The sequence below is a fragment of the Nannospalax galili genome, unplaced genomic scaffold (assembly GCF_000622305.1).
Source record: "Nannospalax galili isolate Female #2095 unplaced genomic scaffold, S.galili_v1.0 scaffold307, whole genome shotgun sequence".
Taxonomy (NCBI): Eukaryota; Metazoa; Chordata; class Mammalia; order Rodentia; family Spalacidae; genus Nannospalax; species Nannospalax galili.
The window spans coordinates 5,512,117-5,538,839 of NW_008359625.1; the positions used below are offsets into that span (position 1 = coordinate 5,512,117).

Genomic DNA, 26,723 nt, shown 5'->3' on the forward strand with positions numbered 1-26,723 from the left:
CACAAGAATTTCAGAACTGTCACCATACCCAGGGCACTAGCAGGGAAAGAAGGATCATCAGAGGAAGAGGACTGAGAAGAGAATGAGGTTTATTTTAAAGAGTTGGCTGGTGCAGTGTGGGTCTGGCGAGTCTGAAGACTGCAGGGCAGGCTGGCAGCTGGAAACTTGAGCAGGAGTTGGGGCTGCCGTCTGGAGACAGGATTGCTTTGCCAGGAGGCATCAGCTTTGGTTCTTCTGTCCTCAACTGATTGGATGAGGATCAACCACCCGATCCAGGGTCATGTCCTTTACTGAAAATCAATGGATGTAGATGTTAACTTTACAGAAAGAATATCTTCCCAGCATACAGAGGTTAGCGTTGATTGCATAGTGGGATGCTACAGCCTAAGTTTTCAAAGGACTCACTACAACAGAGCAGACAGATACGGGATACACTGGGAAGGACCCTTGCTTTGATTGGCTTTCCCATCTCTGTACTGAGTCTGTTTGTCAACACTATCTCATGTGTTCCATGGCTGCTCCTCAGGGCTCTGGCGTTCCTATTGACTGGCTACCAGTGGTAACTCCAGCCATATTGGAAAGGGGACTTCAGAACTGCTTTCTGGGGTGGGAGCTTGAGGCTGTATGTGCCTCAGTTTCATAGCACTGTGGAAATGCCAGTTGTCCAGGTGGTCAGGGCACCTGCCCATGCTCATCTGTGGCAAGGGAGCCTAACCCTTTGTCAGCCACCTCCACCAGCACCACCTCTATTATCCTGGTTCTCAGCCCCAAGGAAGGTTCATTGCAACTTTTCTTGACATCACAGTTCATCCTCTGAATTTTGGATCCTGGGTAGCCATTAGTGGTATGAAATGAAGGACATATAGGCAGCTTCAGCCCTTTACCCCTAGATCCCTAGATGCTTTGCCCATACCCACAAGAACATTCTAGAAGCTGAGACCTTGGTCCCAGGGCTGCTATCTACCTTGGCAGACAAACTCTGCTTGAAGCTTTCTCACTTAAAAAAATTATTATTATTTGTGTGATATGGGGCAAGTTGCAGATGCAGAGGTCAGAGGACAACTTCATAGCATCGGTTCTGTCCTTTTACTTTTATGCAGTGTGAGTTCTAGGGATGGAGCCCAGGTCTCCAGGCTTGCATGGCAAGCACCTTTACCCACTGAGCCATCTCACCATCTTCTTTCTCAATTCACTTATGGATAATCTTGCCTCATTCCATGTAGAAAGTTCTCTGGCTCTCCTCAGAGTTCTCTTTAGGATCTGTCTTATTGGAACTTTGCCCTGTGGTTGACTTTCACTGTGTTGTTAAAAACATGCATGCATAAGAGACACTTGACTTGAGCCTCATTACCCCAATCAGCTCTACCCTCCATCCTCCACCCTCCCCTGTGCTGCCCTGCAGAAAGCCCTCTCACTCCTCCCACTGCTTGTCAGTCAGGCCACTTTGATAGTCTCACCAACCAGCCTTCCCTTGACTGCTGTCCAATTTTTATCTCCATGCAGAGAAGTCCTGGAAAATGGTGGGAAGGGAAGAACAGCCCAGCATCCTAAGACTGTGCTCCCCATCTTTCCACCTAAAAGGAGACAGGGCCTCCGGGCCTTACCAGGTCCCTAGAGTCTCTAAGAAAAGCAAACCAAGACCTGGTGTTTGTGTAGTTTAGCTATGAAGTGGTCCTGAAAGGCTTATGTGTTGAAGGCTTGCTTTCCAGTTGATGATGTTGTTGAAATGTGACTGGACCATGAAGGCTTGCACTTAATCCATAATTTGATGGTATTGCTGGGTGATAGTAGAACATAGGGTGTGGAACCTACTTGGAGGAGCTATGTCACTGAGAGCCTGTCTTTGAAGGCTGTATCTTGGGCCCAGCCCCCTCCTCTTGTTCTACTTCCTGTGAGCAGCTTTCCTGCACAGTGTCCTGCCACCATCATGTTCTGAATACCTCAGGTAGGCAGCAATAGGGCCCACTGACCATGGCCTGAAACCATAGGCCAAAATAACTCCTTCCTCCTTTTAAGTCATTTCTTTCAGGTAACTATCACAGTGACAAGACACTGACCTGACACACTACAGAGCCACTCATCACAGAGGTACAGAGCCACTTATCACAGAGGTACAGAGCAGAGCCTGGTGTGCCTCTAGGTACAACCTGACTTCAAACAACTAGAGCTATTAGCTCAGTTCCAGGTCATCTGTAGGCTTTTTCCTACTCCTGCCACCAGTAGGGCTCCACATGCAAATCAAGACCCAAGAACAGACAGAAATTTCCATGTCCTCAAGAGTTTTAAACATGGCCACGGTTGGGATCCGCCCCTGGTGATTTTTAGTTGGTCTGAAGTGAAGCCCGAGTTTCACAAAAGCCCCTAGGGATCTAACTAAGATGCAGCCAGGGTGAAGACTGGTTGCCATAGCACCGTGAGGAATCTGTGACAAATGACCTTTACTATGACCCGAGGTCACCGCTAATAGCAGGAATGATTTCATAAATCCTAGGTGGCTGGAGTTGCTGATGGCATTTTTAAAAAGCCCCTGGTCAGGCTGCTGGGAAGCACTGGGCTTTCTGAGACTATGCAGTGGTCATATCCAGCTCACCCAGATAGTTAAAAACCCAACCTCTGGCAAGACCTGAGATGGGCACTCTGGCGGCGTTTAGCAGATGAACCTGTTTGAAAGCATCTCATAGAATTACACCAAACCCAAGGCCAGAAGGTTATTTGGTCCATGTCCAACTCAAGGACTGTGAGAGTCCATTTCTCCCTCTTATCAGCAAGGCAACGGAAGTCCAGAGGTACCCCACCACAGGCCCCCACCTCTGCTCAGAATGAAGACAAGGTGTTTCTAGTGGGGGTGGACAGGTGGGCAGGGTCCTTCTCTCTCCTGCTTTCTCTCTCATCCTTCTCATCCCTTCCCCTTTCTCTGAAAATCTCATCTGATGATTGCCCAGCTTGGCTGAAAATGAGAGATTTGTAGACCTGCAAGATGCTAATGATGGTGCTCACCCTCCTCATAACAGTAAACATTTATGGGGCTTTGTAATTATTCATATTCATTTTTATGCACTAAGTAAATCTGACCTTCTCTAAAGAAGTCACCCTGCTAGTCAAGAATGTCAGGTAAAATGAAATCCCTAAAAGCATGAAATGGTAACGTCTCCAGTCCCATAGCACAGGGTCCATTCGGCAGTTTGCTTCTGGGCTCTGTTCACTGTGGGCCTCCTGTAAAATTTCTGGGAGCCCCATCTATCTTCCCAGTTCTGGGTATGGCCTGTGACTAACTGTAGCCCTCTGGTATTAATACCAGCTATGTTAAGGCCTGCTAGAGAAACATCTCATTTCTAATTTGTTTTTATTAAGGAGAAATCCTATGGGATCAAGTATTCAATATCAATAATAATAAAGTGTGTAGCTCAGTGGTGAATTGGCAAGCCCTTTGGTTAGAACCCCAGAACTATGGAAAATAATAATGATGACGATGGTTGTGGTAGCAAGCAAAAGAATTAGCATGTAATAAATACGCAGTGCTTAGAGCTGGACCAGGTGATTCTAACAACCAATTCTATGTTTTTACCCCATTTTAAAAACTAAAATTAAATGAAGGCTTGGAGGTGATATGACTAAGCCAAGTTGGAGGCAGAGCCTGAATTTGAACCCAGATTCACCAGCACCAGAGTTCCTTGGTGCCATCTTGGGAATAGCTTTGAGGTCTGTGGTAGATTGTTCTTCAAGAGCATATGTTGTCCAAAGTAGTGACATGCAGTCAGATGCACATACAGCTTCCATTCTGTTACCACTGTGGCAGGTCACTAATGGGGTATTGGCAGTTTCTCAAAGTCATTTTCTTCCCCTCCCTGGACGTCCTCTCTCTTTCTGCTTCCACTGAGTCTCAAAGAACATTATTAGAATAAAGGTCCTTTTTCATTTGGTGACAGGAAATACTAACGTCAAGATACATCTATCTTTGCCATTAAAAAAATATATTTCAATAATCAATAAACTAATCAAACAACATAAAAATACACAACCCAAGAAAGAATTAAAAAACTTAAGCCAAGAAGTATGTGTCTCTTTTTACTTAACATTTGGCAAATTTGCATTCTCCTTGTCTGCCCTTCGGGGCCTTAAACTCCATAGATATTTCCATGTGATATTAGCTTTTTTCCTATGTAAAATCTGCCCTATCAAGAATTCCTCTATTCATTCTGTCCCTTGGGTTTCAGACAGTTTCTTCCCTCGGGAATAATTCACGTGTCAAACCTGTCAGCTGTCACTGTTTCTAGTAACATTTTTCTCTCCTGTCCCTCAAAATTTTTCCTTAAAGCATGTTTAATAGGAACTGTGGTGTATGTCTGGAGTTCTGCGAGGTGGGAGGCTGACATGAACCCTAATTTAACAAAACAAACCCTGTCTGTTGCTGGCATCTACATAGTAGCCTGTGACATTTCTGCCCTTGCCTTTCTTTCCCAAAGTTCTGGGGAAGGGGCGTGAGCATCACCCTTTCCCCGAGCCTGACCTTCTATGCAGATTTCAAAAGCTTTGCTGATGTGGCCAGACTTCCTCAGAGTCAGTCTTTCATTTGCATGAAGACCAACCCTAGCCAGAAGTGGTCCTATCCTTACTGGTGAGGCACTGGGTCCGCATTTCCAGAAACTAGTACCTCCGGCTGGTGCATTCCCAAGCCTTTTAGACCCTCTGCTTCTTCAGCTGGCATAGCCAGTGACCAAGAAAGCCAGATGTCCTCCCAGGAAATGACTGCTTTAGTCTTTTCAGAACTATGGGAGTCGGCCACCTCAGAAGTTTCATACCATATCTCCTCCTTGCCCTTGTGAACTCCTTCCTGTCCTCCACTCTTCTCCACATTTTCTCACAGGTAGGATGGGGGCTTCTGCTTGTTGACCCCTGGGCAAGCCTAACTTCACAAGTGCAGGGCTTGGTCACTGTTCCTGGGCATTAGGATACGAGCCAGGTGTAGTCAGGTTCTTGACCTCTTATTCAAGGAACTGAACTAAAGGTGCAAAGTAGTGAGGAAACTATTCAAAGCAATGCAATTGTACAGATCAGGAAAAATACACCGTCAAGTGTGACAGTGGGCCACATGAGTGAGGGTACTCAAGGGCCCCAATTATTGCTTGGGGCTCCTTTTATGGGGTTTAAGAGGAGGAGGTGTTTGGTTGCTATTTTAATTGACAAGCTTAGATTATGTAAACCTTTGCTCACTGTGTATGTCCCTTCCCATGATGCATCTGGTTTTAATCATTTGTATGCCCAACTATGCATAGGCATAAGATAGTAAATGGGAGATTCTCCTTAAAAGTTTACTCACAGGACACAGTTTGCCTTACCACACATGCACTCAAAAGCAGTCTAGGCCAGATGGGTCCCTATCTTCCAAACCTGGACACCCTCCGAAATTTGAAAGAGTAACTGTCCATAATAAAGGAGTTTTTGATGGTTGTCAAGGGGAGGAGGGACTTATCCCATTGTTTGGAGCAGGATGTACAGGCATCTCAATGCAGGTAGGGGTCCTCGGTTGCTAGGTGCCTTGTGGGGAGAAGGGTGTGCACTGCCCAAACCAAGTGGAGTCCCAAGTTGCTAAGCTATACACACAACACCGTTCTCCCAACAATGCATCCAGACACATAGTAGGTGCTCCACAGTAGTCAGTTGTAGCTCTGTGAATGATCTTTAAAGATCAAAGACACAAAAATCATTCACTCTAATGCCCCCGCCCCATGTGGTTGGTGTGTGTGTGTGTGTATATGACCGGGAATTGAACCAGGACTTCACACATGCTAAGGCAGGCACTCTACTGCTAAGCTACATCCCAGACCCCTTCATTTTCTAAATAAGGAAATGGGGAAAGGAAATAGGAGACAGCTCAGGATTATGCTGTATTGGTATATTTCCTGGCCCAAGGCCCATGCTCACTTATCTATGTGGCTTGAGAACCCAGAACCCTCTCTAATAAGGCCAGTGGAAACTGTTGTGCTCACCTCTGCCCACGCTACTTTAGAACAGCTCAAGGCTGCATCTGTAGGAGGATAGGCACTAGCACCCAGTGGAAACCCAGGACTGCTTCCTCTGTGACTGCTTTCTGTTCAAATGAGTCGAGGCCTTCTTACCTGCCTTCCTCCCCATAGCTTACTTCTGCCAACAGTCAATTCCAGGTCTGGCATTCTTCTGCAGTCTCCCCAAAGCCATCTGGCTTCTTGTTCTTCTCCAAGCTTTGCTTAGTACCAGGTTAAGGGAAGTCATATGCCCTTTGTGAGATTTGACCCTCCCTTCCAGAATAGACATGGGCACTTTCTTCACAAGGTAACCCATGACTTTAAGAAACTGCTAGCAGGGCGGGTGGTGCATGCCTTTAATCCCAGCACTTGGGAGTCAGAGGCAGGCAGATCTCTGTGAGTTCAAGGCCAGCCTGGTCTACATAGTGAGTTCCAGGCCAGCTGGGGCTAATGGGAGACCTTGTCTCAAAAAAGACCAAAAAAGAAAAAAAAAACCAAAAAACTGATATCCAGATACAGTGTGTACACCTATAATCCCAGTACCTGGTAGGTACAGGATCAAGAATTCAAGGTCATCCTCAGCTTAGTTAGTTTGAAGCCAGCCTGGGCTACCCAACACCCTATCTCAAAATAAAGAGGGGGTGGGGGAGCGATGGCTCAGAAGTTAAGAGCACTGACCTCTCTTGCAGAGGACCTGGGTTTCTCAGCACCCACATGGAAGCTAACAACTGTCTATAACTTCAATTCCAGGGAATCCAACACCCTCTTCTGATTTCCACAGGCATTGCACATACATGGTACACTTAAGTGTGTGCATGCAAAACATTTATACCCATAAAATGATTTTTTGTAAAAAAAGGAGAGCCAGGAGTGGTGGCACACGCCTTTAATCCCAGCACTCGGGAGGCAGAGGCAGGCAGATCTCTGTGAGTTCAAGGCCAGCCTGGTCTCCATAGTGAATCCAGGCCAGCTGCAGCTACAGGAGACCCTGTCTCAAAAAGACCTCCCCCAAAAAAGGGAGCATGGTGGTGCACACCTTTAATCCCAGCACTCAGGAGGTGGATCTCTGTGAGACTGAGGCCAGCCTGGTCTACATAGCAAGTTCCAGGCCAGTTGGGGATATAGGGAGATCCTGTCTCAAACAACGAAAAAAAAAAGGAAAAAAAAATTTTTAAATATTGAGATATTCCAGGAGCCTTCAGGAGGATGACAGTTCTAAATAAAAAGAATAAAATGATTAAGCACATCTGCCTACAGAGAGCTAATGGCTTACACCTATGTCTGCTTGAATATTAAATTAGCCAATTGGCGGGCACTGCTGCATCTCTGGGCGGTCAGAGCAGGGATGCCTTTCTTGCTTTGTGTATGATTCTAAGAGACAAAATAGAAAGTACAGATAAGACCCCTTCTCCTCTCCTGGCTTGTCTCTCTGGCCCCCATGCTCATAGCTAGGAGGTACCATCCTCTGCCAGGAGCAGGGCTGCACTCCAGGTGTCCCATGCCAGGCTGTGTCTCTCCCTTCAGCCATTAAAACGCAGGGAGACAGCCACTCCAGCGGTTGGTTCTCTTGAGTCCTAAACCTTAAGGAACTTGATGAGTCACTTACATAGGACCTGGCTCTGTGGGGGGAAGGAGTGACAGTGTGTAGGCCCTAGGTAATCAGCTACACCAAAATGCGGAGCAAAACTCAGAGCAGAAGATGTCATTTTCCCCCTAAATGTCATATATACAATTTTTACTGGGGTGTGATGACAGAAAGTGAATAACTTAACATAAATTTGCATAATGCAATACAGCTGTTAATTTATGATCATATTAAAGCCCAAAGTTTTGTGGTTGGAGGCATTTTTAGGTCTTAGTCTTCTGAAACTTTCCTTCCCATTTTCTCCTTGTTTGTACTTACTTAAGGTTGCCAGGTAAAATACAGTCATCTAGTTAAATCTGAATTTCAGATAGTGTCTAATTTTTTAGTAGATCTCCTGCAATGTTTGGGATATATGTATATCAAAATTTAAGTGTTACATATCTGAAATTTTCAGTTAACTGGGCATTTGTATTTTTGTTTAGTAAATCAGAGGACTCTGCACTTAGCTTCAGGGGCAATGTAATATGTGTCCCCCTCCCCATTCCCTGCTGTTTGTTGCCAGGACAGAAGGGGCAGGAAATCTGTGTCTTTTTGTCTTTATGCTGTGAGGAGGCTGGCAGTCAGAGGAGCACTAAAGTGTCAAGGGAATCAGATTATACAGATGTGCCCATGCAAAGGGGGAAGCTGAGGCAGACAGCACATGTGGGTATTCCTGGCAGTGTATTACAGCTTTGGTTTCCAAACTTCTTTGACTGCAATCCCATCAATAAGAAATGTAATTTAGAGGCTGGAGAGAGCTGGCTCAGCAGTTAGGAGCATGTGCTGCTCCTGCAGAGGACCTGGATTTGATTCCCAGCACCCATGTGGCAGCTAACAACCATCCGTAACTCTAGTTCTAGGGACTCCAACATCCTCTTCTGACCTCTGTGGGCACTGCACGACATGAGCACACTTACATACACGTAGGCAATAGACTCATACACATAATTTTTTAATTTTAAAAGAAATGTAATTTATAATTCAGCTCGGTACTCACATACTGAATGAAACACACTATGTAACAGAAATAAAGGTTCCATGAAAGGGCACACACCCTTCTGCACGTGATTTGCTCTGGTCTAGTGTGTGCATACATGCGTGTGTGTTTGTTTTGTTGAGATGAGGTCTTGATATACATCCCTGGCTGGCCTAGAAGTTACTATGTACAATCAGGCTGACCTCAAATGGAATAATCCCCCTGATTCTACACCCAAACCCTATCCCCAAGTGGTGAGATTACAAGTCTGTGCCATCATGCCTGCCTATTGCATCATTTTAAATGCTGGTTTTGACCCTTTAAATTGAATTCATGAACCCCTAAAGGATCACAGCCCCCTTTTTTGAAAAACACAGTTAAGAGGGTCAACATCCAGAAAAGTGAATAGAGAGATTAAGAAAGAACCCACAGGGCTGGAGAGATGACTCAGTGAATGAGAGAGCATGCTGTGCACATGAGGACCTGAGTCCAGTTTTGAGCACCCAAGTACAAGATGGTGCATAGCCATATGCCTGTGACCTCAGTGCTATGGGGAGCAGAGACAGGAGGACCTCGGGCTTGCTGGCTGCCAGTCTAGCTCCAGGTTCACCCATCTCAAATGAATAAGGCATGGCATCAGATGTCCTCCTTGGTCTCTGCATATAGACAGGCACATGCACCAGCACACACAGATGATTGTACAACACACACACACACACAAATCCATTTCACAAATGAAATGTGTCAGATCAGTTAAGATTTTTCACATCCATTTGAGCCCATTTGCGGCAAACAAGTACTAAAACTTGGGTCTCCCAACTCCTGAGCCTATGTTTTTAGTTTCATCCCTGTCTTCCTAGCCTTTTCCTGGGATCCTCTTCTGATGCACCCAGCACTGTAGCCCCAGCTGGCCTGGAACTCACCATGTAGACCAGGCTGGCCTCAAACTCACAGAGATCCCCAGCCTGCCTCTGCCTCCGAATGTTGGGATTAAAGGTGTGCACCACTATGCGTGGCCAGATAGCACTATCTTATCCCATTATCTCAAATTTCCAAGCAAGCTGCATCATTTCTGAATTGATTATATCATAGCTTCTGGCACCCACTTAACTGAGATTACATTTAAACTCATTTATCTTGATTCTGACCTTCTGATGCTCAACATCTTACTGATAAACCCTGTCTTATAGTCTCTGCCTCTAGAGGTCTTCGTGGTGAAACTTCCATGTTCCCTCCCTGGGATTGTCACCATTAGTGACATAAGACAAATGTAGTAACTGTCACTTGTGAACATGTGTTCTCCATAATCTATACAACGGCTGTGATAACTACTGTTAACATTCCCTTTTGGAGGTGAGAAAACAGGCTCAGAGAGGTCAGGTGTTTTCCTCGAGATCACACTGCAGTCTGGAATCTGGCCTTCTCTGACTTTTATGCTCTGACATCAGGACACAGGGACTGCTGAGCCATCCTGCAAACAAATCAACTGACAGGGGAAGGCCAGCAAGCCAAGAGATTTCAGCGTATGTTGTGTATTTTCCTCATATACCCATATTGAATCTTCTAGAATTATCATCATCCTCTGGAATCCTCTGGATTCTATGTTCTCTCCATCCCATGCACATCTTTTTTCCAATTGTGACAGATAAGTTCCAAAGGAACCCCTAGTTTCTCTAGCCTTTTCCATTCCTCTTTCCATGATTGTCCATGGGTCATCTTGGCCTGCAGGATCTACACAGAGAAGTTAAGTTGTTCAGCCTTTCCTTCTATCCTGTGGGAGACAGGCTGTGCTCTATCCCTCTTGGCCCCAGCAACTTCTGTATAAGCTGCCCACAGACCCCATGGGGCAGCAGTAGGGCCAGCAACCTGCCCCAGGGTGCTCCTGTGGATACCCACCCTGCATCCTGTGGGTCCCCTAGCTTGTCATCGGTGTCACCCTCACCCAGCCTATAATGTCAGGCTTTGGGTCCCAACTCCCTTCTGCAAAGCCAGGCAAGGCCTCTTACCTAGCCACAGGACTCTGGGGATAATATGGGTCCTGAGCTTCATGTACTCACATGTTAAAGGGGACTGTAATGGCATCTGCCCCCAGAGGCACAGGGCTGATGAAACGGGGTAATATGGAAGATGATGAGCACAAAGACCTGTGTTCCATGACCTCTGATCTCACTACTGTCATCGAATCTCCCTGTTATTTCCATCCTATAGCCATCACAAAACTTAGACATATGTCCCTTTCATAAGTCCCCTGCTGACCTACCACTGAACCTTCTGACCCACCCAGTATTCTTCACCCCCACACACCCTTGGTGACCAGGGTCCCTTCCCCACCACTCCTAGTCACTTCCCTCCTCACTCAGAATGTTTTCTGTACTCCAGCCAAAGTCACCTTCTGACATCCTATTTTCCCCCCCGAGTTCAACAAAATAATGTGTAAATGAGAGATCACAGGTAATCCCAGCCACCGAGTGCCCAGAACCTCCTCCTGGGGCTCTCCTGGCAATCACTCTGCCCATTGCTGCTCACTGCACCAGGAACGAGGGACTCACCTCTCCCTAAGGGAGGCTGGACTAAGCTGATACCCTTCCACCCATAAGTCAGATTCCCCTAAAAATCTTCAGTCTGTACTTGCTGGCATTGGTAACCTGTCCCTAAGTAGCAAGACCTCATCTCCTGGTCCTCCGTGTCCCCCTCCTGCTGACTGTGTCCCTCTGGGCATGGAGGATGCAGCAGACACCATATGGGATGGTGTGATGTAGATTTGGGGAGCTGTTTCTGTAATACTCATTTCTAAAAGGCCAGGCTAGCCCCTCCACTGACTCATTATCAAGCCATCATCCCTGAATTTGTCTAAGTTCATTCCAACTATTATGACCCTGTAGAGTGAGAAGCTCTGTTCATTTATAATACAGTGAGTGAAAAGGGTACATCCCTTATTTCCTCCCCAAATTAAGTCTCTCCAATACCCTAGTATTTGGTGAACAATTTCCCATCTATCTTCCTCAGATCTCTCTTCAGAACACTTAATTCTGTGACTTTACATTTGCTGGTGGCATAGAATCACCCTCACTAGCCTGGAAGCTCTATGTCAGGGGGACACACTCAAGCATCCCTAATGCTCAGCACAATGTCTGGAGTATCCCGGGAACCCTGATGGATCTCTCATCATCGACAACCCCACTTCCTCTCATCCAACTTCATTGTATTCCCATGTGGGTTTGGCAATCAGGAATCCTCTACCTGAGCTGCCAGTTGGCCTACCTTCTAGACGCCTGTTCATGATCTGGCCCTTATGGAGCCTTCTCCAAAGGTACAGCAGAGTTGTAAAGTGAGCATTTTATGAGCATCTTCATGGAGAAAGTAATTCAGAGTTGGCCAGGCCTGCCAGAGAAGTGGTCCATCCACACAGGCTGCCTGAGGGGAGGAGCCCCATCCCCAGTGGACATGGGGAGGCTGAACATGAGTAGTGAGTGTTCAGAGTTTTCTTATGCAGGCATGATTTTTTTTAAATATTTTATTATTTTATGTGTACAAGTTTATTGCCTGCATGTATGTGAGTGCACCCGTGTCGTGCAATGCCGCGGAGGTCAGAAGAGGGCTTCGGATTCACCTGGAACTGGATTTAAGGACGGTTCATAGCTACCATGTGGGTGCTGGGAATCGAACCAGGGTCCTCTGCAAGAGCAGTCAGTGCTCTTAACTGCTGAGCCATCGCTCCAGGCCCACAGACCTGATTTTATGAGCCATCCTTGAATGCTTTGTGCTGATGACAGCTCTATGGAGCAGCACGATGCTCCCCTCTTTTACTGAGTGAGAAGCTGCAGCTGCCAAAGTTGGTTCAGGCCACACAGCTGGTAGGTGGTGAAACACCGAAACTCAAACTCTGGCAGGCTGTTGCTTACACTACTCAACACTGGCTCCTCAGGTGGAACTTTGAAGTCCAATGCAGGAAGCAAGCCCTGGAAGTATCCCCCTGCAGTCTGGAAGAACTAGACTTGATACAATGTTCCAGAAGCCTTGGATTTGATCAGTGTCCGGGGAGCCTGGAGATACAGTGGAGGGCCAGTACTCAGCCCCTCAGCCTCTCAAAGGTTTCCTAGTCCTTGGCCACTCCTTGGACTCACCCGGGGAGCTTGCTGCCTGGGGCGCCCTACAGCTTCAGTCATGGGTCTGCACACTGGCCTGTGCATTGGATTATCCACAAGTTCTCTGGTCACCCCAGGCACATTCAAGCAACCAAGAGGGAACTGTCCCTTCCTGTCTAGCAGAGTCCAGCGGCTAGTAGAGCCCTGAATTGGATCCCATTTCCACATACCCCTACCAAGTCTAAAGGCCCCTCCCTGACACAAAGCAATTCAATCTTGCATGTTTCCAGTTTTGTTCCTATGTTTCAGGCCCCTCAACCTAAAACAGGCAGGTAATTATAAAACACATGTCTGATGACAGTGGACTCCTTTCCACTGAGACCACTCAGCAGAAAGAAAGGCAGCTCCAGGGATGTGAAGAACTTTCTGAAATCAATTTCAGACAGTTTTGCCTTTAGTCTGTGTGACTAAAACTTTTTAAAAGCTTACTTTGGGACACAAAGTCATCTGGGAATTCTAAAAATGAGAGCAGGTTGACCAGATCATCCTTGCCTTCACCTAAAAGACTTTGAGGGTCCTGGGACCCTCTCAGTAGTGGGCCATTGAGAAGGAATGGTGTCTTCCTATCAGGTGTATTCTTAATTTTGCAAGATTCAATCTCGAACTAGAAATCCACCCCACCTGCCATTAACGTAAGTTTGGGAAAAGGATGTGCTTTCTTAGCTAACTGGGAAAAAAATGCCACAGCATCCTGGGGACTAGGCCAGAAGTGAGCAGGCATAAAAATGATATGGCAGGGGGCTTTCCAGCCCATGGAGTTCTGTCACAGCAGCACATGGGGGACAGAGGTCGAAGCAGGCAACCTACAAACTAATCACAGCTAGAGAGGTCTTGTTTTACTTTTTAAGTGCTGAATTTAGGAATAAGAATTCTTCAAAACTCTCGGTCCTAGCTTTTCTTGAAGTAGTCGAACCTCAGACCGCCCTTAGCCCATCCCTTCCAGCAACATTCTGACAAGGTTATGCTTTTATCCTGGGCACTTCCTGCCAGCAGGAAGGCCAGATGTCACGACCCTTCCACATCACCCCTGTACCCTCTGTCTCATACAGTTATGGGGCCACCTGCTCCATGGGTATCTGGGTCTGCATCACCATCTAAGCTACATGCTCCTGCTCCTGCATTTTGATGCCCAGGGTCATTCCTCCACACAGTTACTTATGCCCTCTGGTTCCAACCCCCACCCCGTACCATGCATAGATAAGACACCTTTGCTAGCTTCAGCTGTCTACAACTGCCCAAGCTTTGTCAGAGCCTCTCGCAGGTTGTGTTGACCCCTAGCATACTTATGGTGCTGACATGTTGTGATTCACAGGACATCCTTATTTGGTGGTCCCCACCCTACCTGCTAGCAATTGGAAACCCCAGTCTACCGGCTTGCAAACCCAACTTCCAGACCAGAGGGCAGAGGCAGAGTGGATAAAACTTGGTAGGCACTCTTATGTGGCAGGAACAGGGATGTCTTTGCTCAGGGGTGTGTGCAGTGGACCCTTGGGTGCTGCCCCTGCCAGTCTGGCTGGCAGTGAGATGTCAGTTAGTGCAGCCATCTGCTCCCAGGAGCATAGCCACCAAAGTGGCCCAGCTGGACATACTTGATGATCTATAAGAAGGAAAGGAGCACACGTGTGACTTTAGAGGTCACCAACACCTCTCCTGCCCTCATTTAAGATCATGTCCTCTAGCCCTTAGCAGAAATTAAGACAGTGTACATGGTACTATTTTCAGTGCTTTCCAAATAGATTCAGAGGTCTGGCCAGGCTCCTCAAGGGTGACCCCTGTTGGCCCAGGGACAGTTCTTTGTCTGAGAAGACTCATGTACCAGCTGAGGTCAGAGATGATAAACAAATTGGACTGGGGAGTCCCCACCCTGTTAGACTGTGAAGATAGGAAGAGTAGGTACTCACCACTCATGTGACTCATGCCAGAGGGCTCCCCCAATGCTCAGGGAGGGCTGAAGGTCAAAGCTCAGGAATCAATGAGGCTGAAGCTCTGCATAGCTCACCACACTGTAAGCAAGGGCTGTAGGATTCCCAAGTGGCTTCCTGTCCCTTCCCAAGGAGTTGCCCCAGCCCTGTACTCACTGGAACCAGCCTTCACCAGCCAAAGTAGCTATGCCATGCACCGTGCCAGGTCCAGAAACAGGTCCCATGAGTCTTTGCAAGGACTTCTACAGCTAAGCAAGCAGAAAGCCCATAGCATCCTCCCCTTTCCTGACCAGAGTTCAATACTTGAGGCCACTTGTTAAGCCCTCATCCTCTCTTGCTCACCCCTCATCTTCCCTGACTCTGAAGACCCAGGTCCCAAGAGGGTTCAGGTTTGGTTTATGTGCCACCATATGAAGCATCTGCCACAGACTGCTCCATTGGCTACCCCTCTCCTGTGGTTGTCCCTGTCACAGGGTTTGGGGTCAGGAAGACTTGGTTTTCATTCATTCTTCACCACAAGTGCTTCTTTTTTATGCTATACCCACCATTTGTGCCTAATGACCTTACACACACACACACACACACACACACACACACACACACACACAAACACAATCCTTAGTTCCCTCATCTGTAAACTACAACTCTACAACTCAGTGACAAGTCACCCACAGGACATAGCAAAGGCTCATTGTAAACCTAGAACTTACCTTTCTCATGAAGGATGTCATTGGTTCTGTTCCAACCCTTCCCCCAGGCTAAGCATCACTCCATCCCCACCTCAACCTCATTATGATCACATTCCCCTGCCACTCATTTAGGACCGAGACTCTGTGGTGCAATCCTGAGAATACATCCAGGGGTTTCCCAGCAGTGGGCTCAGTGGCATCTGGGGTGTGAGATGTGCTTGTACCCACCTGACATCCCTCCTGTATTTGCTCGGTGTTTATGGGTGGCTACTATGTCCCAGCTGAGAGATCCGGGAGCCTGTACCTTGGTGCAGGAAGCAGGCACCTCAGCTCCCCCACACAGCTTCCAGCCTCCCAGACCTGCATCTTATCAGTGGCACATGACTTTTGTGTCCTCTGAGAAGTCGAGAAGTCATCTCACATCCTGGTCCTGATTCCCAACACCTCCTGTCTTAGTCCCCTCGGGGCTCCATCTCAGCTGTGCACATACTCAGGGTTGCTGGGCTGGTTTCTCTGTCCCCCCACCTCCACACTGTGCTTTCTTCTCTGCCTTCTTTTCGACTCCACCTGCTCTGCCTGGGTGTGTGGCCATGGACTGGACTTCTGCTCTTGGCCACCTGAACCTAGGATCCCGATTGTGCTGGATAGCTTTAGTGTCAACTTGACACACCTGGGTTGAGGGAGCCTCAATTGGGGAATTTCCTTCATTGGACTGGCCTGTGGCCATGTCTGAAGGGCATCTTCTTGATGAGTGATGTGGGAGGGCCCAGCCCACTGTGGGTGGTGCCACCCCTGGGCAGGTGGCCCGTGTTGCATAAGAAAGCAGGCTGAGCAGGGGCCAGGGGAGCAAGCCAGTAAGCAGTGTCCCTCCATGGCCTGTGCTCCAGCTCCTGCTTCCAGGTTCCTGCCCTGAGTTCCTACCTTGGGCTCCCTGATGAACTGCAACCTGGGAGATGTAAGCTGAATAAACCATTTCCTCCCCAAGTTGGTAGTGGTCAGAGTATTTTGTCACAGCAACGGAGAACAAACTAAGACACTGAGAAAAACCCTGTAACTGACTGGCCCTGCCTTCAAGGTCTCCCTGGAGAGACCTAAAATGTCCCCTCTGACACCTAAAGGAGCTCACTCACTCTCTTAGCCACGCTAACCTTCATGTGAAGTCCCTTTGAGAAGCCTCATCCCTGTGTGGGGGCGGGATACACTGAGTCTGTAGGGCTGTGAGCCAGGCATCCATCCACGCGTGCACGAGGCCCAGTATGTGACAGCAGCCACAAAGACAAAAGAAACACTGTAAGATCCCTGGCCAAAATAAATCGTCCTCATTAACATGGGCCTCTGCCACCATCTCTGGGCTGGGACCAGGCTGAAGTGAGGCAGAAACCACAGATAGTGAGTGCCAATAAAATGGCAATAAACGTGCCACGGCAATGGAACACGGTTCAATGTTGTTCCAAAACCTTGTTTAAACGCTTTTACTGTTTCTGTGTGAAAGAACACAAATGCATTTTGAAAATTGCTTCAGCCTCACGTTCTCTGAGAAGTCTTTCTGATGCTCCCACTCCACTGGTGACAGAGACTGACCTCCACAGTGTCCCCACAAAGACCACAGGGCCCTCGTTTCCAGCTGTCCATTAGAATGTCTTGATTCTCTTCAGTCCCAAGAACTGTGCATTGGCCATTCCCACCCAGGCCCTAGTAATGCTAGGTGCAGAGCAGGCACAGATGGTACTTGCCCATAGGAGAGGTGATACCTGGGCATGAAGAAGATGCCATGGGCCTATAGGGGGACCCTTGTGGGGCAGATGAAATTCTTATCAGAGAAAAAAAATGATTTCTCAAAGAATCACTCCCTTAATAGAATAAAAGCATAAAGACACAGGAACACAGAAGCAGATTTCTTCTTCATGGAGTAGGGTGACTTGTTCTCACCTCCAGAGTCACCCATTTGGGGTTTTGTCCCACATTAGAACAGTCCGATCACAGAGATAAGAAAATCAAAAGAGGGTGCTCAGAGCAGGGCCCAGAGTCAGGACTGGGAAGAAGAGATCCCAGGCAGCTCTGAAAGAAAGGTGACCTTCATGAGAAACCTTGGGTGCCACAGGCCCAGCTGGCTAGAAAGATAGGGGATTTTGCTGGGAGCGCTCAGGAGGGAGAGGGGAGACCCTTTCCATTCCATGAAAGATGCAGGGGCCTGGGGCCTCTCTGTCCAGCCTGCAGTGCTACACAGGTAGTATGTGGGAAGAAGTAAGAGGATGAGTGAGGAGCCTGTATCTCCTCCAGTGCCTACTGCATGCCAGCGTGTCCATGCTTGGCAGCATGGCACAGGGGATGGGGGATCCACAATCCCCTCTGAAAAGGTCTAGTGGGGTCTACTTGAAGGGCTACTGGCAGCCCCTTCACTATGGCTCAAGCTGACAGGGTGGGCTAGAAGTGGGAGGCCTGAATTCAGCTGAGCAGCTATCCTGAGTAGTCTTCAAATTCTAGTCTATGGAAAATAAGGCTCTGAGGCAGGTGCCATCTCTGATCAAGTCCACCCTCCAACTAAAAAAGATAAAAACAAAAACTCTTTCCTCCTCAAGAGCCTCATTCTGTCTCACTTCCAGCTTTAGAAGGGGCCAGCACAATGGGGAGGTCATGTCTGCCTTTTCTCTGGGACCTCTGCACTCAGTTTCACCACTGTAGAGGCCACTCTTGGCAAGAAGTCCTTCTCTTCAATGGCCACCATCTGCAGAGAAAGGCCTAAAATAGTATCAGGTTGTGTGTGTGTGAGAGGGTGCCTTTAGGAGGGCACAGGCATCATGGAAACAGGCCTGGGCTCAGTCCCAGCCATCCTACTGCCACCTAAGCTCTGGAGCCTCCATTCCCTCCTGTGTGACATGAGAGGCCACTGGGAGGCCTCAGCTGTTCTTGGCTCAGGGGAGTCATTAGCCCGGCACAGATCCTGAGATCTGTATGTGTCATGGGAAGAAGGGTGATGACTATAGCATTCCTCAGGAAGGCAATCAGAAAGAACAAGGGGTCCAGGTTATAGGTTGGGTAATACAGAGGTCTCCAGGAAACCCTCTTCCCAGTCAGCTAACCCACCCAGGGCCAGGAAATAGCTAGATGTGGGTCCAGCAGGCTCAGCAGCAGCCCTGCCTCATCTTGGAGGATTTACCTAGAGGCACTTTCCTCCAACACCAGGGAGGAAACGCCTCACAGCACCTCCCCAAGAGAGTCTCACCTGATATGGACACATGTCACTGTCTCCTATCTGAGCTGAGATGGTACCTGCTTTGTGTGGATTCATGGGGTCTGTAAAAAGTCTTTGATATGTGTGCAGTTCATCTTGGGTCCCAAAGCAGAAGAATCTCAAGCAGTACCTCTTAAGAAAACGACAGACATTTAAGAGGGAAGCCTCACCTTCATGACTTCAAGGGGGACACTGTCCCATTTTACAGATTCACAAACAGGTTGGACTGTAGTATCCTCAGGTGCATGGTGCCGAGAGACCAGTCAGGGAAACAGCAGCAAGGAAACTTAATAACATTCTCAGGGCTGGAGAGATGGCTCAGCAGTTAAGTTGTTCTTGCAGGAGACCCGGGTTCGAATCCTAGCACCCATATGGCAGCTAACAACTGCTGGTAACTCCAGTTCCAGGGGATCTGACAGTCTCTTCTGTCCCCGGGTATTGCACAACACGGGTACACTTACATACATGCAGGCAATACATGCATACACATAAAACAAAAATAATAAATAAAATATTTAAAAAAACAGCATTCTCATTTTACGCATCCAGAACCACTTATATCCTGAGTTTTCAAACAGACTGAGCAGGGAACAGGCATTTGAAAATAAGTTGGGGTGTGGGGAATCCTGCTACAATAAATTGCATCACAGTAGAGATCTCTTCTGAACTAGAAAATTCTAAGTCCAGACTTATTTCAAGCCATATTCAAAACAACAGAATTCCAAGTCAACAAAAGGATTTCTCCGGTTCTTAGAGTTGATTTCAAAGGGATTTAAGTCACATGGAAAAAAAAAAAAAAAAGAGCCCTTCAATGATAAATACTAAGCAGGCAGAAGGTGACCTTGTAAATAACCTAAGATTTTCCTCTAAAAATGCTGTCTTGTGGGCCACAGCCCACCTAGGACAGCAGAAGCCCAGGAGCCCCTCCTGGGAGGACATTTGGGTAAATATTTGGGCAGCTCTTGGCTGATGCTGCTGCACTGTGAGCTGAGCCGGGGACCAGAGGAAATGGCCCGTCTCCCAGGCCCTCTGATGATACATTTTTATAAACATTCAGACAGGCTGACTCTGACCCAAGCTTCGTGGATATATTTCATATTCCACACAGAGGCTCTGGGCATGGTGGCAAAGAGGAGACAGGAAGGAGGAGGGCAGGGAGGGGTCTGGAGCCTGCTTTCTAAATTTAACACACAGTGGCTTTTAGGCCAAGTGGATAAAAAATAAATTCCAGTGCTTAGAGCTCTTATCTTTGTTTACCATTTCCCCAAACAGTGAATGACCCACACTCCAGCTCTGAGCATGAATTATCAATGAGATACACACAGGAAATGGGGATGGATAGGCTGGGGTTGGGGGAGTTAAAAAAAACTGGACCACTCTGCCTTCCCATGGCATTTACTTGGCCTGACAGAGTGACTAGGGTGGGCTAGGATCACAAAGCTGACTTTGAGTAGATGAGGTACAATGGCAATACATCAAACCATCTTAGAAGTAGAAGGCACCTTGGGGTCACCCATGTCCCATTCATTGATGTGTGGAGTCTATTAATATCCCACAATGACACTTTCAGATGCTGTCACCAATTCTGAGCATCTTCTGTGGGCAGAGGACTTACCCTTGCCAGCTAAGTTGTAGTCATCTGAAAACCCCACACATTAAGTCAGGCCTTCTCTCTCAGCCTTGAGTCACTGGCCTGGTTCTACCCAGACCATTTTCAGGAGCTGTACAATATTTTCTTGTCACATGACCCCAGGGTGTGTGACACTCTTGTCCTCTGGGTTTAGTGTGTTCCCAGTCCTTTCAGGACCAAGACAAATGACCAGTGAATCTCATTTTGTACCTTCTTTCTCTCTTTCTGCTTTCCCTTTGATCCCACTGGTTCTTGTTCTGGTCTCTCCCCTCTCCTAGTCAACAACATACTAGCTTTCCCTAGACCTGACTCCTTGGTCCTGCCTGGAAGTGACCCATGTGTTAGTCAGCTTTCTGTCACTGTAACAAATACCTGAGAGATCAACTGATAAATAGAAAACGTTTGCTTTGGAGGTTTCAGTCCATGGTTGGTTGGCCTACTGCTTTGTGACCTATAGTGGGCAGGGTTTGGTGGAGCAAAGCCTTCATCTCATGGCTGAGATGCTAATAGAAGAGTAATGGGCTGGGGCCCCACTCTCCCCTTCAAGGACACCCCCATCAATGACCAGATGAACTCCCAGTAGACCCCATCTCTTAAGTTTCCACCACCTCCCAGAAACACTGGGCTATTCCTTTCACACATGGACCCTGGGAGACATTTTAGACCCAAACTACAGCAATCTGAGATGTGGTCCAAAGTCCTTTACTTTCCAGCAGCCTTGTCACCTTCTCTGGGGCAGTAGCGAAGGTTCAGTCCCTCTGTGCTTTTCTTTTTCACTCCAATCCCTGAGGGTACATTCACCTCTGTGTAACTAAGTTTCATCTTCCTGCTTTTAGGCACAAGCTGTCACCTGAGGCCTCCATCACAACTCTGCACACACCAAGCTCCTCCTTCACTCTGTGTATCCTGTTTCCATCTTTCTTTCAGCCACCGGAAGTGAAGCTTGGGAATCACTTTAATCTCCCTTTCCCCTAGACCCAGGTCTCACCTCCCCTCTAATCTTGCCTTATAACAGTGATTATGATATCCAGGCTGTATCTGATAATCCCTCAGGGAGCTCAGAAAACAATATCAATCCCTGTGGCCAATCCAGGCCAATTGAATCTGAAGGTTTTGGGGCGCCAACCCCACCCCAGCAGGGACCACCAAGATGGAGGAGTGTTGTTTATGTTGCTCATGCTGTACTCAGAGCATACCACTTCTGCCTGCACTACGGCAATCACCTCCCGTTTTGCCACCTTGTTTCCCAACTCCTTCTGCTCTACCCACTCTACCCATCGTTGTCAGATCACAAAAATACCTTTTCACTGTGTTACCTCCACTCTTCCAAAACCCTCAGTGGCCCCCACCATGACAATAAATCTCTGAATGAATGAATAGATGGCTTCCCCAATACACAGTGAATTCCGTATGCTCTGGGATCACATCTTATCTCTCCTTCCTCACCCTCCCCCACATGCTGCTAAGCAATGTCTGTCTGTGGAATGAGTGAATAAATACATTTTCCCTGCAAATTAAATGTAGTCCACTCTTTCTCCATGCAGAGAAAGAGGGCTGGGTGATTTAACTATCATTTACTAAGGGGCTTATTTCTCTAAGCATCAAATACAATCAACTGTGAATGATTCATGCTAATGGAAAGAACAGAATCCTTAATATTACAAACCCATAGCTAATTCAAAAACGTGAATTCACTTGATGCTGCAATGCATTTTTGCTTATGAGTGCACACATCTGATAATTGGAACAATTTTTTAAAATTATGTAATTAGATGTCTTGTTTATTCCTATACCCCCCCCAGCTATTCGAATAAACAATTCCATTCCCAAAATAGTACCCTATTTCAGTCTCCCAAGCCTGTCCTGGAATAGGGAGAATGGTTAGATTTCAGAATATCAGAGGGGCAGGAAAAGAAGAAGGAAGGAGCACGCGGAGTAGAGAGAGAACTAGGATGTCCATGTGTAGCTTTTCAACCCGTTGAGCCCTAAATTTTTAGGCAGCATACACAATCAGCTTGTGAAACTGTTTGAAATATGCACATTGCTCAGCACCCCATAATTCCACCCCTATATGCATACCCCCAAGGAACTTGTGCACAAGCTTACTGAAAACTATAGTCAAGAATGTTCATACCTGGGACTGGAGAGATGGTTCAGCAGTTAAGAGCACTGGCCACTCTTGCAGAGGACCCAGGTTTGGTTCCAAGCACCCACATGGCAGCTAACAATTGCCCATAATGCCAGTTCCAGGGGATCTGACCCCCTCTTCTGGCCTCTGTGGGCATTGCACAACACAGGTGCACTTATATACATGCAGATAAAACACTCAGGCACATAAAATAAAAATAATGATTGTAAAATTTAAAAAATAATGTTCACATCAGCTTTTCTTATAATAGTCCTCAAACTGGGAGCAACTCAAATGTCCACCAGTGGGAAGGATGGATACATGATTATTCCATGGTAGCATCATTACACATGGGACTGAGCGTAATGGAGAACGCTTGCATGGTATGTACAATGTTCTGAGTTCCATTCTGAGCACAGAAGAAAATCAGAAAGAGGAGGAGCGGGGAAGGAAAGGGAGGAGGAGGGAGGGTAGGAGGAACTACAGTGACAGCTACACTCAGGATGGACACAGACAGTATTAAGCAAAAGGCGGCAGAGCACCTGCTTACTGAGTACTCCACTGACAAAAGCACAAGGGAAAAAGGAAGGCAAAAGCCATAGTGTTAAAAGTCAGTTACTTTTGAAGCAGTTGTGACAGGACAGGGGTCATGGAGTGCTCCAGAGTTCTGGAATGTTGTTTCTCGGTCTGGATGCTTTTATCAACTGATGACAATTCATTGAGCGCTCCATGTCTTATGTGTGTTATATATTCTGTAGGACATTATTTTTCCATAAAACATACAAGAGGAAAGGAGAGAAGACAGGGAAGAATGGAGGAGGGAGGGCGGGGAGGGCTCAGTGGCAGGGCAAGAAAAGGCTTGGGATTTAAAGACCTGGCTTCAGTTCCAACTCTTTGCCACATGACCTTGAATGAGCCATTTAACCTCTAAGAATCTGGAAGGTGCATCCATTATAAGATAGACAACAAAAGTTGCCATACCTCCCTCACAGGCCTGTTGTAAGGACCAAATGGTAATGATGTGGACATTCTTTGGTAAGCAACACAAGGTGAAGTCCTGTGATTATTATAGATCCTGAAGGTGGGATCCTGAAGATAGCACTGCCAACGATGTTCAACCTACGGCTTAAGTGGAGAGGACCATGTGAGTTTGTGTGTGTGAGTATATGTGTGTGTATGTGAGTATAAGTGTATGTGTGTGTACATGTGTGATGTGTCTGTGTGAGTATATGAGTATGTGCATGTGTATGTGTATGATGTATGTGTGTATGTGAGTGTTAAGTGTATGTGAGTATAAGAGTATGTGACTGTATAATGTGTGTAATGTATGTATGTCTAAATGTGTGTGTGTGATGTGTGTGTGATGTAAATGTAATGTGTATTACGCAAGTGTGTAATGTATGTGTGATGTGAGTGCATGATGTGAATGTGTGTGTGATGTGTGTATGCATATAAGTATGTGTGTGAGTGTATGTGTGTGGTGTGATGTGTTGTGTGAATATGTGTGATGTGTGTGTGATTGGAGTATGTGATGGGAGAGTGTGTGTGCGTGTGTGTGTGTGTGGTTTATCTTCTCTCATCTGTCTCCTCAGCTAATCCCTTAATGGCAGGAGCCTCAGAGTCCAGTTGCACCTGAAATAATCCTTTGTTTGTGTGAGATGACTTCTGGATCTTTCAAGGTGGATATAAATAGATGCTATGTACACGCTCTCCTGGCTCTCTCTAAGCTATGAATGCATTTCTACATCTAACTCTGCCAAATTCTTTAAAACTAGCATGTAGTACTTTCTGAGCATTGGTAGGTAGGCCAGTGATGTTGACAGATCACAAACACACACACACACACACACACACACACACACACATGCATGCAGACCCTCCATGACTTCTCATTCCAATCCTGAAATGGCTCTCTGGACCTTAGGCACACCCTGTGAAATCTCAGGGATGAGCCATCATTGCTGGGAGGAGTTGGAAACCTGGCTAGTGAGGAAGCCTGTGGGAACCAGTCTATCTGTGAGGGCTCTCTAGAAAGCTGGTTGCATGGGGGAGGGGTTTTGCTTCTCGGTTTGTGGTCAAAAGGGCAAAGCTAAGGTCACTGCATTTTTCATGCATTGGTTTCATATTATGGTCTATGTTCCCTGAAGAATCAGAGACCAGGGAACCTTTCTTCTTCATGTCTGTATTACCCCCAGCTGTCCCTACAATTAAGAGATTACGAGGTCCCTGCCTCTAGAAAGGCAGACATCACTGGGCCCTGTTGGTATAACACCAAGGTTAGCCAGTATGTGTGTGAGAGAGGGAACCTTTATAAATGCTATTTGATGCTGCAGTGGAGGAACAACTTGAGCCAGCCACTCACTGGTTCCCTTGGCAAAACAGGAACATGATAATTTTTCTATTAGGTCGCTGAATCTTAAAAAAATATTTATGAAATCAATGACACTTTTATTTATTTTTCCCATTTGTAATCCAGGTAATGTTTGCACACACACCTAGTGTGCAGTTTTATATACGTCTATGAAAAAGTCTGTATGTACACGTGTGTCTATGTCTAGCTTTCAGAGAAAATGATACACAAAAAAATCTAAATGTAGACAAGCAAGACTAATAGGAAAGGGCAATATTATTTCCTACTTAAAAGACTTATGAATAACCTGGGCATGATGGTTCACATTCATAATCCCAGCAGTTGGAAGGCTGAGGTAGGAGGATCACAAACTCATGGTGACCTTGAACTACAAAGTGAGAGCTCCTATCTCAAAAAAGGAGACAAAACAAAACAGAACAAACCAAACCAGACTTTTCGGCATTCCCTAACCACCCAGTTTACTGCATTTCACTATTGTCCTACAGATGTTAAACTATGGTACCAAGAGATCAAAAATCTTAGAAATAAAATCTTAGCAATAAAACTAAAATTTACTTCCCATTAAAAATCAAATATAACTGAAAGTCTCCCTGAAAATTAAGGAACGCCAGTGTGAGAATGTAAACCATGAGGCAAAAATTCCACTTCCTTTTAAAAAAAATTTGTATTTTCCCCAATATTTAATATTGTGTTCTCTAAAAGCATGGTTATTTACTTTATGTCCCAAACGTAATGAATTTGACAGGCCTTTGTGACTGCTTTCTTACTAACACATCCTTACCAAGGATTGATGTCTCTCAGTGAAGTAAGTCCTGCCGGGAGATGTGTCCGAACAGAAGTGTCAACCAGAAACTGTCACATTCATTCATCTTTCCCTTTGCCATCCTTGTGAATTTGAATGGGACAATCACAGCAACCTGTTGATGGTGCCCTGGCAACTGGCCCAAGGCCATGACTGATGTGTAATCCATTCATACCTGAGTCTGCTCTGTGCTCTGCACTAATAGGACCTGGTGGCTGCCCAAGGCACAGCCAGGAAGAAGGGCAGCTGGGGCTCCCTCATGAGTGTGAGGAAGGTGGGTTGCTTTTACTCTTACTAGCCCTACTTCTAAGTCTAAAGGGTGAAGAACCTGGGAATTACTTTATAACGTTATCCTTTTGAAAGTTAGAAGCTTGATGTGTTGCCTGGCTTGAAGCAAGAGAATATTAATATTCTACTCATCCCCCAAAAATTTTCCAGCCCTCCAGGCCAAGCAGATCCCACCCCGACCCCCTCCACAGACCTCTTTTCCCAGGCCTTGAACAACTGTTAGGAATCAGGATGACCTGGGATGGGCCAGTCCACAGCATTCAGCATCGTCCCTTTCCTCCCACTGGCTGTCCACACATATGGACAGACCCTGTGTGTGTGTGGTGCATCTATGAGTGGGTCCACTCATCCATGTGTGTGCATGTAGAGGCCAGAGTCAACATCAGCTGTTTTCCTCTTATCCCTCTCTACCTTAATTTTTGAGACAGGGTCTCTGAACCTGGAGCTCACTATTTCAGTTAGGCTGACTACCCAGAGAGCCCCTGGGATCCTCCTGTCTCTGCCCCATAGCAGTGAGACTATAGCTAGATACCGCCATGCCTGATTTTTATATGGGTGCTTGGTACTGCGTCATTTCCGAGCCCCAACTGGTGTTATTTCTACTTTAAATAGGTAAACCTTCCGTTTTTTCTTCCAAGGACAGACACTTAGGGTGTGTGTGTGGGGGGGGTGACTGCACTTGAAGCTTGCAAATTCATCTAGACTGGCTGGCCATCCAGTCCTAGGAATCCTCCTGCCTTCTCCTCCCAGTGATGGACAGGCACTTGCCATCACTTGAGTGGCAAGTACTTCACTGACTAAGCCATCTCCCCAGCCCTTCCAAGGACAGATATTTTCTACATCAAACTTCCCATCCTCTCCTTTTGTCATTCAAATAAATTCTGTCAGCATCAGCACCACTACCTGCCATTGTG

The 26,723-nt window shown here is 46.8% G+C and overlaps 2 protein-coding genes across 4 annotated transcripts in view; one reads left to right on the forward strand and one right to left on the reverse strand.

The window, feature by feature from the left end:
• Tbxas1 (thromboxane A synthase 1) overlaps positions 1 to 26,723 on the forward strand; it is a 188,021-nt gene that overhangs the window by 145,442 nt on the left and 15,856 nt on the right. The window lies entirely within an intron of this gene.
• Positions 79 to 26,723, reverse strand: part of Parp12 (poly(ADP-ribose) polymerase family member 12) — an 89,690-nt gene continuing 63,045 nt past the window's right edge. The window contains exon 12 of the mRNA XM_029558855.1: positions 79 to 290. Coding sequence (XP_029414715.1) covers positions 241 to 290 — 50 coding nt within the window. The 3' untranslated portion in view covers positions 79 to 240. The remainder of the gene's footprint in view (positions 291 to 26,723) is intronic.